Source organism: Cyrtonyx montezumae, unplaced genomic scaffold (genome assembly GCF_038088225.1).
Source record: "Cyrtonyx montezumae isolate F1298 unplaced genomic scaffold, pur_monq_1.0 scaffold_57, whole genome shotgun sequence".
In the NCBI taxonomy this organism is placed as follows: Eukaryota; Metazoa; Chordata; class Aves; order Galliformes; family Odontophoridae; genus Cyrtonyx; species Cyrtonyx montezumae.
The window spans coordinates 749,021-762,491 of NW_027072064.1; the positions used below are offsets into that span (position 1 = coordinate 749,021).

General features: G+C 51.0%; 2 protein-coding genes across 2 annotated transcripts; both read left to right on the forward strand.

Moving 5' to 3' along the window:
• The first annotated feature begins 3,352 nt into the window (after positions 1 to 3,352).
• SPRR5 (small proline rich protein 5) lies at positions 3,353 to 4,335 on the forward strand. The gene has a single exon (XM_065749017.1). It carries the CDS (start codon positions 3,353 to 3,355, stop codon positions 3,926 to 3,928), a length of 576 nt encoding a protein of 191 aa, XP_065605089.1. The 3' UTR covers positions 3,929 to 4,335.
• Positions 4,336 to 5,921: 1,586 nt separating this feature from the next.
• LOC136056686 (keratin-associated protein 5-2-like) lies at positions 5,922 to 7,422 on the forward strand. Its single transcript, XM_065748989.1, has 2 exons — positions 5,922 to 5,945; positions 6,299 to 7,422. Exon 2 carries the CDS (start codon positions 6,320 to 6,322, stop codon positions 7,091 to 7,093), a length of 774 nt encoding a protein of 257 aa, XP_065605061.1. The 5' UTR covers positions 5,922 to 5,945; positions 6,299 to 6,319; the 3' UTR covers positions 7,094 to 7,422.
• Positions 7,423 to 13,471: the final 6,049 nt, after the last annotated feature.

The window sequence follows — 13,471 nt, forward strand, 5'->3', positions numbered from 1 at the left end:
GAAGAGTAAACATCAGAAGACACGTATAGCTAAGAAGTATGGGTTTGGGATAGTAAACAGGGAAGTCTGAATGGTCAATGGCTGTCTCACTTCCAGGAGGAGGGTGCGCAAAGGGACTATAAAAGGTCTCTGGGTCCAGGGCACTTCATTCGCTCCTCTCCTCTCCTCTTCACTTCTCCTCACCGTTCAGCAGGGTAAGTGAGAGCATCTAAACCTTCCTTCCTATTTGCAGAAGAAAAACGCTGTGGATATCCAAATAGAAATGGGTATCTGGACTGGGGCTTTGGATATTGCTGGGCTTTAGGAAGGGACACGCTGGGAGCCTTAGAATGGAGAGGCCGTGGGAGCATTGGTGGGGCCATGCAGAGCAATGGGAGCATTTCAGCCCCAAGACTGCCTGCATGGTGCTGTGTGACTGCTGCTACAGCGTTTAGGATGCTCTGGGATGAAGAGGTGGGCATCTCTACCGCAGCAGAAAGACAGAAATAAGTTATGGGCAAGACTTACTACCAAAGAACCCCACAAGAGCGAGTTTCAGCTCCTGGAATTTCTGGCGTTTTGTGAGAGAGTATGGAGCGAATTCTGCATTTCCAAATCTGCTCTCCATCACAGCCTGACTCTTTCTATTCCCCTCCAGCTCTGCCCACACTACCGACACCATGCCCAACGGAGGTTGCGGGTGCTGCGGTGGCAACAACAACAACAGCTACACCGTCTGCTGCTACAGCACCCCAAGGTGCTGCAAGACGCCGTGCTGCTACTCCTCGCAGTACTGCTGCCCCACGCCCTGCTGCATGCCCATGACCTGCTGCTACACCATGAGCAACAACAACAACAACAACAGCAGCTGCTGCGGCTGTGGCAACTAAAGCCCTGGGTGTGGAGCAAGGCTGCACTCAGCTCTCCTGCTGCTGTGCTCCTGCTGCTTCCCCCTGGTTCCTCACTGCTGGATATGGACACGGATACGGATACGGCCATGGATGTTCTTCCTTCTTTGCTTAGAGACTGCAGATCTCTCCTCCTCCTCGCTTGCCTTTCATCACCAGATGCCTGTAATGTGCTTTGAGGCTTCTTCTCGCTGATCAGTGTGGTTTATCCTTTGTAAGCACTAGTCCTGCTGTTAATTTTCCTCTTGGTGTACGGGATGCTTAATGCTCTTGATGTATCATCCTCTCCTTTCTTGCTTTAATCCCTAATTAGTCATGAAAGAAAATAAAAGCTGTGCCTTATGACACTGCAAACTTCTGGTCCGTGTCAATTCATTTTCCTTTTTCTTTTAAGCTATAGCTGTGATGTGGGACTTTTTTTATCAGCTGCTTCGTTTCTGATTACGAGGAATTTGCCAACAACTCAGCATGCTCCCAGTGGCAGCACCCAGGGCACGCAGCAAACTTCTTGGCTCAATGATCACCTGGGGATGAGCAGCACTTGCTGGGGTCAGTGTGCCAAGCCATGCAGTCCCTGCCATCTTTCCATGCTTACAAGAAGCATCATCTGCAATGGAAGGACTTATATCATCCAAAGCAGAGATAAAGGTCCTCTTATTAATGAAAACCCACCTGGTGCATGTACTGAGTGGTAAAGCCTCTTATCAGTCCAATACTTTACCAATAGGACTAAACAGACAAGCAAGTGTCCTATCTAAGACAGAAAATGCAGGGACAGTCACTGAGAGATATGTATGAGATATATGAGAGATAGAGTCACTGAGAAATATGTAATCGGATAAAGGTAGTATGGATAAATGTAGTTGGAACGGTTCAAGAATGCTGTCTAGGGTTCTCTTAAAACGTGGCAGGTTTGGGGAGGTGAGATCCAGAAGTGAAATATTTGCACTTTGTTCTTTGCAAAATCCTCGGGGAGGAGAGCGACTCCAAAACATCTTTTCTAATGTGAAAAGAATCCAAACTCTACAGAAACAGCATAATCGTGGGACTGCGGTAACGAGCTGTAAATCAGAATTCCTGCTGGCCTTTAGCCAAGGGTTTTTCCACCTTTACAAGCAAATCCTGTGCCTCCCTGCAAAGCAATTACATTTTTCCTGGAGCTGGAGAATACATCATCCCAGTGAAGTGCCCTGTGGTCACACCCCTACGTTCTGCACATGCTTTTCCCCGTGATTCAAACCCAATCGCCGCTCGGACAAACTCTGTGCATCTCTCCCAGAGCTTTGCTGCAGAGTGAGAGCCTGGAAATGCCTTTTGCTTGGGGCTGTGGGGAGAGATGCTCTGCTGTTCTTTAAGCTGTGCCTTTGCTGTCCACAGAAATGCAAAGAGGAGGAGCTTCGAGGGCTATGAGTCAAAGCAGAACCATCAGGAGGTGGACATGGCCCTGGACAAAGCGTGGCATCGTTGGTTCATGAGGTCAGCACCACTTTGTGATGTCCTCATTCCAGATTTGTTGAGCATAAAAGGGCTTTTAGTGCTGAACCCATCCACATGGAGCAGGGAGTGAAAAGGCAGAAAAATCCTCATTGGTGTTGAGCTGTACCAGCGCTTGTGTTGATCTCCCAAAGTGGGTGAAAAGCCCAACCAATGGCTTGGGGTGAAAGCCCACCCCCACAGCCACGAGGATTAGGGGTGGTCAGGTAGGCTGAAATAGTGTGCATAAATCAAGCATTCACGAATGAAAGCAGAATTCATTGTTTTTCCAAATTTTCCTTTGAAAAAGAAAGATAATAATAAAAAGCTGTTTGTTTTGGCAGGTAGGTTATTCATTTTCTAGGATGGCTTTATCTCTACCTTCTTTGAACTCCCCTCCTCGCTTCAACATCCCATTCCAGGGCTGCTGGTTGTGGGATGTGGGACCTAAAACCAGGATCCCCAGCCCTGTCAGAGGGTTTCCCCCTGCCACGAGACTTTCTGGGCACACCAGTCAGCATCACGGCATTCCAGGTATCCTTATCCCGTATCCCATCTGACGTATATTAGGTAACAGCCTATTTGAACATGACCGATGGGAGAACTAATTAGATAATGACCAATGCATATGCAAAGGGCTACGCTGGCATTACAGCGAGGGAGATGCTAATTGCAGCTGATTAATCCAACAGTAAGTGCCAGAAAAAAATACATGCAGAAGTGGCACTCAGTGCTCAGCTATTAATTCCCATGGCATGCCTCATTGCCAGGAGAGCATAGCTGCATATAAAAGCTTTTGGCTCCGGCGCGGTCCTCAGGACTCGGACACTGCTCAGCCACTCATCAGAGGTCACAGGGTGAGTTGGATTCCCTCTGCCATCTAAGATTCCTAATTTTTGCATTAGGAACAGCCTCAAAATGCAAAATTTCGTTGTCTTCTTTTTTTTCCCCAGCCTGTTTATCCCCGAGGGCTTGGCCATCTCTGCTGCACAATGCAGTACCGTAAGGGTGAAGACGACCTGGATGCATGCCATGATGACACCACCTACGGTTGCCATGACAACCCTGTGAGCATCCCGGTGTCTCCGTGCCACGACCGGGGCAGTCTCAGCCACGACATCGAGGGGTCCTGCCAGAGTGTGCCGCAGGGCTGCCAGCCCATGGAGCCCTGCCCTCCCCGTAGCTGCTGTCCAACACAGCACAGCTGGAACTGTGGCAAACCCCGACGGCGGGTGGAGGTGAGCCCTGTGCAACCCGTCTGCCCACCGGTGAAAATCCACCGCCGGCCGCTGCAGCAGTACCGACCACCACTGCAGAGCGAGGAGCAGGGCTGCTGCCGCAAACCCCGCAGGAGAGTGGAGCAGTGTCCTGCAGAGGAGCCCATCACGCTGCATCCCCTGCCCCTGCAGCACCGTACCCCCTGCATCCCCTGCTGCCGTCCACCTGTCCAGCACTGCCATCCACCTGCCCAGCACTGCTGCCCCACCGCCGTGCCCCTGCCGCAGCATCCTGGCCAGCATCAGTGCAAGCAAGTCCACATCTTGCCGCCGTTCCAGCAGAAAAAGTGAGGAGGGGTCCTGCACCAGCACATTGCTCAGCGCTGCTGCTCCCAAGCTTGGCGTGGAGGGGCTCTGTTTTGTGCCCAAGCTGCCAATGCTGCCACCTCTGCTTTCTGGCTGTTGCTCTGCACACTCTAGGGAATTCATGGACCATGGTCCCCTGCTTTATGATGGCACCAGCACCCTAAATCCAGTTCCAGGCACAGCTGCCCAGGGAAGAGGTGGATGCCTCGTCACTGAAGGTGCTCAGGGCCAGGCTGCATGGAGCCCTGGGCAGCCCGACCTGGTGGGAGGTGTCCTGCCCATGGCAGGGGGTTGGACTAGTTAATCTTCAAGGTCCCTTCCAACCCAAACCATTCCACAACCCTACAAAATTCCCAGGGGTTTCCCCTACCAAGGAACAGACTTTAATTGCCACAGCCTCACGACCCAGGAGCAACCAGGTGATGGATGAACTGAATGCACACAGCTGATAACCAGCGCTCCTTCACTCACAGCTTCAGTGCATCATAATCTCAGGGCTGATCCAAACCAGGGACAGGATGGGACTGGAAAAAGGCACACACTGTGAGGGCAGGAGAAGTGGAGACTCCTGCAAGTTGACTTTCTCCCTATGTATTCAAGAATAAAATTGCTAAAACTTCGCTGACACTTGGTTCCTTCTTCTTTTACCACCAACATTACTACGAGCAGATACTAAAAGTCATTACAATCCCCACAAGGAAATCTGTTAAGTGGTTAAGTGAAAAACACAATCTGAGTTCACACGTGAGGACCTCAGCCCCAACTATGGCCGTTCCACCGGGCTGAGCTGCAGCTGTGTGCTGAGGTCCCCCCGCTATGCTGATGCCCACCAGAGGGGCAATGGATGGGCTTCCCCCCATTGTCCATCACACACCCCACTACCAAGTGATCCAGGTATCAGCTGTTTGCTCCCAGCGTGCTACCACCCCATTAGCCAGGCAGTAACACCACACTGGGACGCCATCCATCATGGAAATGTTAATCATGATAATTAGCGTGTGTCCCAGCACGTGAGGTGTGTCTGTGCATGCCAGGAATGCTTTCACTCAGTGCAGGAAGCACAGTCCAGCTTTTCTTCCACCACTCCGCCCTCTCAGCCACGCTGTTTTGGCAGAAAACCTTTTCCTGTGTGCATTCATACATACAGTGTTCTTTCTTCACGTTGCCCAGTCACAGCCCCAAGTGTCCTTACCAACCCCAAGGAAAATCAGGGGGCACAAAAAAAATCACATTTACTTGAGGCAGAAGTTCACCATGATCTATTGCGTTGAATTTTAGCCAAGTTAAAACCTGCTTCCACTGGAACTCAGGCACGCTTTAACTGCAGAAATCCTTCCCTGGGTCCGTTTGTTTCTTCCCAGCCTCCTCCCACCGTAGATCCATGGGAACCTCTGCCCAGAGTTAGGATGACCGAGGGCACCACAGAGCCAAGTGTAAATGGAGGGGGCTCCATCCACTGCCCCGCCCATCCTCAGCATCAGTCCCTTCATCACCGAACCCATCAGCATGACTTGCCCTCAGTGACTCTGTGCTGGCTGTTCCCGATCCTTGTCTGTGCTCCAGGCACCTGGAGGTGCCCTCATGGGGAGCAGAGGGAATGCCAGGGCAGAAACGCTGTGCGCGTGAGGGCTCCTGACTCATTGGTCACCCATCATCTTCCACTCAGTGTCTCGGTCCTCTCAGCCGAGGAATAAGTGCGTTATTACCTGCCTCATAGAGCCCATACGTGGCTTAAGTGCTGCAGGTCCTTTATGTGCACTTCTCAGTAACTGTAGTATAATTAAGAGATACTTATCAAGAATCATGAGTCAAGCAGAACATGCCAAGTCCTGAGAACAGCATCCAAATGGAAGGGATGTTTAGTCAATAAATAATTTAGTCCTCGTTCCTGCAGTGTGTTTCATTTACAAGGGGAAGATTTGTAACCCTATAAAAGGGCTCCATCCCTTTGCCTCTCGCAATCTGCTCCCCTGGTCTGCATCTGCCTTTCCTCGACACTTGGGTAAGGCAGCTCAGAGCAGCTGGGATGGGCTGCGGGGGGGTCAGGATGCAGGAGGTCCTGCAGTGGGCACACCAGAACCTTCCTTTGGGCTGCACTTGATCAGGGGCTAAGCAGAGAGGAAGCTATGGTGGAACATGGATGTGGGATTCTCAGCTGTGCCACTGTGTGCTGCAGCACCTTACGGCTGCTTCTGTGCTCAGAGATGAAAAAATCAGGGTAAGGTCAGAAAGAGGGTTTGGAAATATTGGGTGATTGCAAGAATGCCTTTTAGACTTGGCTTTGATGACAAACAGGGCTGGGAAGCTAAATGAAAAGAGAGGACGTGGAAAAGAAGACCTATCCGTGTTTTTCAGATTTTTCCCTGCAATTCCAACATGATCTACTCCTCTGGAAGAGAGTCCTACTTCAACCTGAATTCCACCTGGTACGACCCCTCTGGGTCCTGGTTGGACACCCGGCGCACACCGTTCCGCTACGGCTACAACAACTGCTGCTCCTCACGGTGTGACAGCGAGGGAGTGGAGGGCATGAGAGGACACAACTATCGTCACTATGGCTATCGGCAGCCGGTCTGCTCCGAGCGATGCCAGGGCTACACCACCACTGAGTCGTGCCATGGAGGTGGAGGGTCCAGCTGTGCCAGGAGACCCACCTACAGCTATGGGTCAACAGGGGGATGCCAGGGCTACGGGAGGTCGGTGTGCTCCGAGAGATGCCAGGGGTCCTCAGGTTCGTGCCATGGAGGTGGAGGGTCCAGCTGTGTGAGGAGGCCCACCTACAGCTATGGGTCAACTGGAGGATGCCAAGGATATGGGAGGTCGGTGTGCTCCGAGCGGTGCCAGGGGTCTTCAGGTTCATGCCATGGAGGTGGTGGATCCAGCTGTGTGAGGAGGCCCACCTACAGCTATGGGTCAACAGGGGGATGCCAGGGCTATGGGAGGTCGGTGTGCTCCGAGCGATGCCAGGGGTCCTCAGGAGGGGGATGCCACAGCTCAGGGCAGCAGCCACAATGCAGTGAGCCAGTACAGTGCATCCCGCAGTGCTGCCCCATGCCAGCCCCAGTGCAGCAAGTGCCCGTGGCCAAGTGTGTCCCCCAGCAGCATCAGCAGCAGCAGGTCTGCAAGGTGCCAGCCCGGAAGATAAAGTAAGGGATGCAAAAGAGTGGGGATGAGTGAGAAACTTCTGGTCCTTGCAGTGTTGCCCCAGTGTTCCACCTGTCCTTGGGGATTTCCCCTCTTCCTGTCGTGTTGCTTGTGATGTGATATGAAGATGTAACCCACTGTCTCAATGTGCAACGCTGAGTGCTCTTCCTTGTCTTTGTGAGTCGTGTAACACTGCAATGCTCTCGTGCTGTGATTGATTCATCTCCCATCGTTCTTTCACAGCAGGTGCAGAGACAATAAAAAATACAGCTCATGACCACCTCATATCAATGTTTTCTACTCTCTGAATCATCTCTTTGTCTACTTAAACTGCTTCTGCCCCTTTTTTGTGGTGGTAGATGAAGTCTGCAGCATCCCCATTCTCCCTGGTTTTGAGATTCCTGGTCAGTTCCACCTGGAGCCAAGTCGTTCCTATCCAGGCACTGCTTCCTGCTGAGAGGGAGCCAACGGATTTTGTCATGGACTCTGTGCAACCCAGTAATTAAATACTAATATACTAATATTAAAAAATTAAACCACATAGACTTCATCAGAGAGGTAACAATGAAAAGGTCTTCTGGACACACAATTTCACTCCCTGGCAGGGCAGCGGGTACAGTTTGATTTTCATTACAAGCCTCCACAATCAGCCCTGAGGAAAAGACCAGGAAAGGATTCAGGAGCAAGGGCAGAGCCAGAGGTGATGCTGAAGGCTGGCAGAGAAGATGGAGATTTTGTCCTGGGGGGAGGAATGGGAACCACCTGGCCAGGAACACAAGTTAAACGAGACTTAGAATATAGCACTGAGGAGGAATTGGATTTCCATAGCAGGGCAGAAGATCCTGAGCTCCCAGTAGGGCCAGGGCTGGTGGAGTGAGGAGGAGCTCTCTGGGAGGATCCTTGCAGCACAGAAGGGATCTGGTGTGACTCACAGCTCCACATCCCAGAAGGCTCCAGGTGGCTCCAGGTGGCTTCAGATGGCTCCTGGGGGACTCCAAGTGGCTTCATGTGGTTCCTAGGGAACTCCAGATGGCTCCAAGTGGCTCCTAGAGGACTGCAGGTTGACCCAGGTGGCTCCTAGTGGCTCCAGGTGTTTCTTGCACCTCACCCAACTCAGAGCCTCCATCCTCCACAGTCCCCAGCCCGGGCCTCCTTCCTGGCCCAGCTTGCAGGATGTGACACATCACAGAACCAGCTGCTTGGCAGTGGTAATGGTGGAGATTTCCCTGCAGCACAACGTGGAGAGGGAAAGAAGTAAGCACAGGTGCCTGGACTGGAGGTTTTATCAGTGCACACATGGGGGTGTCAACATGCAGCCTTCCTCTCTGGGCTCTTCTTCATGTGACGCTGGGGCACCTTACAGAGCATGCAGTCCCCAAACCAAGCACTGCTCCATGGGCTGCAGCTGTGCCATCCAAATCCACCTCCGTATCCCTCTGGATCTACTGGGAAGGGATAAAGAGGACTGCCCAACATCAATGGGAGTTTTGGAGGTTTGTGTTTGTGCCCAAATATCCCACGGATCCTCCCAAGGTCTCACACTTGCTCTGTACTTCATTTATCACCTTAATCATCAGAAAACCAATAACTGAAATATGGAAGAATCATGGCCATATGTAAAACACACAGAGACCATGATCCAAACCCAGCTCCTGAGACTTGTATTAGGACAACTGCAATTTCTTTTCTTTTTTTTTTTTTTAAAAGGCCAACCCATAAATTATACAACATCCAGATAACACCAAGGGATTCAGGGAAGCCTCTCCCAAACCTAGGTGCTATGCACATGGTACCCATATGGGTTACAGGCACTGGCCATAGGGTCAGGACGTACACAGCTCTGGGTCTTCAACACATGTGAGCATCCTCCCTGCTGTGCTCTATCGTCGAGAGAAGTGATAAACATGTTTGTCACCATCTGGGCGATCTGGGGGTGTAATTAGTGCTTCGTTGTGAATAATAGTTTCACAAGAATCCTCATTCTTCTGCTGTTTGTGAAATATCTCCCAACACTTTCTGATCTGCTCACGGATCTCTGCAATGTGGTGATTCAGCTCTGTCGGTCAGCGACGAATCTCCCGAGCTGTTTCATTTCAGTTCAGTCCGTGCTATTATTAATATCACAGTGGCCTCTAGAGTCGTGGCTGGGATCAAGCCTGGTGCAGAAAGACATTTTCCTCCCCAAAGCTGAGCCCCAGACAGGCAGCAACAAGAATCCCCATTACACGTGGGGACAGAGGATAGAGGGGAGAGCCCAGAAATTTCACAACACTTTTCTTCCCTCTTTTTAGTTCAGTTACAGTTGAAGAAAGGGGACCAGTCACAATACTGAGAACGGGTGTTGTAGGTATGGGGTGGATGTGTGACCCTCCTGTCTGGGTCTGTCTCCTATAGGACTTCCAGTTCCCTCTGTTTAGGTTAAAGTTCTCTCCTTCAGGTCTGAAGGACTGACATGGAAATATCACAACACTGAATCTCTGCTCCCACTCCCGTGCCCTGAGGTGAGGTCCCACTGCCTGCATGCCCCATTCCCATCACTCCAACTGGACACATCCAGCAGGAGTTTGCCTCAAAGTCTCCCACCCCAAAGTTACAAAGCTCAGGGACAGGGTTTGATCCCATGGGCCTCTCCATTCCTTTCATAACCCACCATGGCCAACCCTGCTGGTCCAGAGTCACTGCAGGATGTTCTCATTGACAGAACATCTCTGCTCACCTCCCATCACCCCGTCATGTATTCATACCTGCATCCTTAATTTCCTTTGTCTCCTTCGCCCACTCACAACCTACGCTTTTTTTTTTTAACTCAGAATGACAAAACATACTCATTTTTCCTACACATCACCATCGCTTTGGTGATTTCTACACCTGTTTTGTTATCTGAATTCCTTGGTAGCCCAGAGGATCCCATATCCAACATCACACCCCATTTTCCCCATTCCTACTATTCACATTGCTACCTTGAGCTCATGGCAGCTTCGTGTTAGGCGGATACTTCAGGGGAATGCAGCAAGCCCATCCAGAACCTCCCATCGCTGTACACGAACACTAGGCGTGGAGGGCAATTAACATTTTTATGGAGTAACATGAGGAATAGTGATCCCAAAGACAGGATATTGATCCATTCGTGACACCGTGAGTCAGAACAGGAGAGTAAAAACTCCAATTAATGAAGAGCTCGCGGTGGTGAACCATCGAGTCCCTCCAGCGGGAGCTCGTCTTGTTTCCGGAGGAAAATCTCCATGCACCCTATAAAAGACCTCACCCCCATTTCTCCTCATTCTCTCATCTTCACGTCTCCTCTTGAGCTCCCACTGAACAGAGTAAGTCTGGCTCCTCATACTGCTTTGCTTTTCGTGGTCTCCAGCTTTGTCCCGACCTCAAGCTCTTGGCCTTCTCCCGCACTTCTCATCTCTGCTGCTCTCTCCAAATGCATTTGCTTATTCCTTCATCATCTTCTCCTGTACAGAAATAATAGAGACAAGCGAGGAAAGCTCAGAACTTACTGCTTCAAACTGCAGAGGGTGAGACTCTTCCAGTCAAGCTCTAGTTGCTGTCTGGCCATCACTTCCCACTCATCCCTGAGTGCTTTTACATCTACCTTATGTCTTTTGGTGAATGATTTGCTCAAAAGCAAATTTCTCCATATTTCAAGAATCTGGCCTATAATGAGCATCTGTTTCTGATCTGTAATCTCACCGACCTGAGCATCTGCTGCTGCTAGCTGCTGGTGTCTCTTGCCTTTGCAAGACTCAAAGGTGATGGTTTTCCCTGCAGGTCTGCAAAGATGTGTTCCCGCCAGGACAAGGACCAGTGCCACCAGCAAGAGAGATCCTCATGCCACAGCAGTGAGGGGTGCGGCGGGGGAAGAGGGGGCTCCGGGTGCCATGGGAGCAGTGGTGGGTCTGGATGTCATAGGAGCAGTGGATCCGGATGCCATGGGAGCAGTGGTGGGTCTGGATGTCATAGGAGCAGTGGATCTGGATGTCATGGGAGCAGTGGATCCGGATGCCATGGGAGCAGTGGATCCGGATGCCATGGGAGCAGCAGTGGATCTTGCCACGGAAAGCTACAAGATTGCCAGCAGCAAATTTATCAAGTATCCTCAAGGATGAAGTGACCAGGGCATTACCTGCTGTTCTGTATAAATTCGGGAATCCTTGCATGTCTCCCAACCCTCATATAACATAATTTCTCTTCCTTCTCCCCTGGCCAGTCTTAAATCTTTTATGGGTTTATTTGTGGGCATCAGAAATGCACTACACATGTTCACGCTCGCGTGGTGTTCTCTCTATCCATCTTTGACAATAAATGAGCCATTGCAATTTGCAGCACATGAGGCTTGTGCGTGCATGATTTTTCTTTCATAACATGGTACCACAAGGACGCCATTAGCACAGAGCTGCGGGGTCAGCACTGCCACTCTATCCTTCAGGAACTCCTAATGAAATAAGGAGGAATGGACATTTATAAGTGCTGGCTGGCTCGCACTGCCACAGCACCTCCCCATGTCAACTTCCCACAGAGAGGCAGACACCGCATCTCCCATTGAGACTCCATTGGCTGTGGTGCTCAAGCCTTTGTGGCCCGCTCCACATCCACAGCACAGAGAAGTCCTCTAGAGCCATGGTGGGGGCTGCAATCCCTCCTTCCTGTGCCAAACCCCTGGGCAGCCCCTCCAGAACCCCTCTGAGCAGTGCTTGGAGAGCCCTGGGCCAGCCCAGGAGAGTTGTGCAACGCCAGCGGTACGTGATGAACTGATAAATTCATTCTCACCACGTAATTGCATTAAATTGTGTAATTTATTGGTCTGCTATTCCCATTCGGGAAATAAATGGTTGTTGCCCTGATAAGATGATTCCCAAGTGTGTCACGATGCTCAGAGACATCCACCTTTGGTGCATGGACACAACGTTGGTTGGAAGAGCCGCTGCCGCCAGCTCTGCCTTCCCCCCAACTGCAGCCCTGTTCCCACGAGGTGGATGTGCACAGAATCTGGTGGTGCTCAGAGCTGCTGATCTTTAACAGCCTTAGATCAACAGAAATGGGAGGAGCAGAGAGCACAGAGCGATGCCTGAAGCTACAAATTACGTTGAATGTACCTTCTCATTTTTTTCACAGAGAATATTTATCATATTTCTGCTTCTGAGGAGAGAACAAAATATAAATAATAAGAAGGGATCCAACCTGGGTACGGTTTGCCCTGACACTGTTTTAGCTCGTAACAGCAATTAAGGATTACAAAAGCATTTGGGTTGCATGCCTGATTCAAGAACGCAGCCCTGCCCTCCACCTTTCTAAAAATCCTCCGCGTTTCAGCAGCGGTGAATGTGTCAGAGGTTTTCTGGTGCTGGGAGCAACTCAGGACATCAGAACCAAAGGTTTGGGCTCCAGGTTCCCGAGCAGGAGTTGGCAGCATGCTATAGGGGCACTTCCACGAAGCACTGCAACCTTGCTGGGGGTCCCGTGCTTTCTGAGCACTTTCTCATTGGCAAAACCTGAGCAGTTCCTTATTCCTGCTGTCTGCTTGCAATAGTGCTTTCATTCTCCCATTTACTGCCTGTATAATAACTAAAATATCTCCTGAGAGCAGTTACAGAAAGGAAAGCAGGAGTCCTGCAGTCTGAGGCACATTCCCAACGCCCAGCAGAGGTGCAGGGAAGGTGCAAGATGTACCTCAGATCGCTGCTTGCAATTAGCTCTGGTGCCTGGCCTCAAGGCTCCCGTGGGTCCATGCATCTGTCTGAGCAACCCTTGTGTTTGTTGCCAAATTACAAGATAATTGTGGAGTGGAGAAAAGAGCTCCAGAAATGACGTTGCTACAGGTTCGGGGAAAGTCCCGGGGGTCGGCACGCCCCACACAGCACCATGGGCAGCACCCATGGGTGCTCCAATCAATGCAGCACCACCACCCCACCATCAGCCACAGGCCAAAAGTCAACCACATCGTTCTGAGTCACTACCTCAGGCAGATCTTTCCCCTTCCAAAAATAGGAACCAAACTGGATTCCTAATTCCTGTTTTCATCCTTCTCACAGCAGCAAGGGACTTTCTGACCACACAGAGCTCTATAGGAGCTGCCCTTTCTCTTTTTCCCGAGTTGTGCCCCACTTTGGCTGGCTTCAGCAGAAAGAACCGACCGTGGTTCCAATCAAACCAATGCTTGGGTAGAGCTGTCTGTAATACAGAAAGCACTGTCGGTGCTCCTGGGTACATCTGTGGGTTTATGGGCATGGAGAGCACCTGAAGACCTTTCCAGAGCCATGTGCAATGATTCTGTGATTATTCCCTTTCTAAAGGCAGAGCGCTCCCCAGCTGCAATGAACACCAAAACACGTTGTGGAAATCAGGGCCACCCACACTCCCCACCGAGGCCCAGCATGG

Excerpts from the sequence above, each read along its gene's own strand:
- LOC136056686 (XM_065748989.1), top strand. The coding sequence starts at position 6,320 with ATGATCTACTCCTCTGGAAGAGAGTCCTACTTCAACCTGAATTCCACC.
- SPRR5 (XM_065749017.1), top strand. The coding sequence starts at position 3,353 with ATGCAGTACCGTAAGGGTGAAGACGACCTGGATGCATGCCATGATGAC.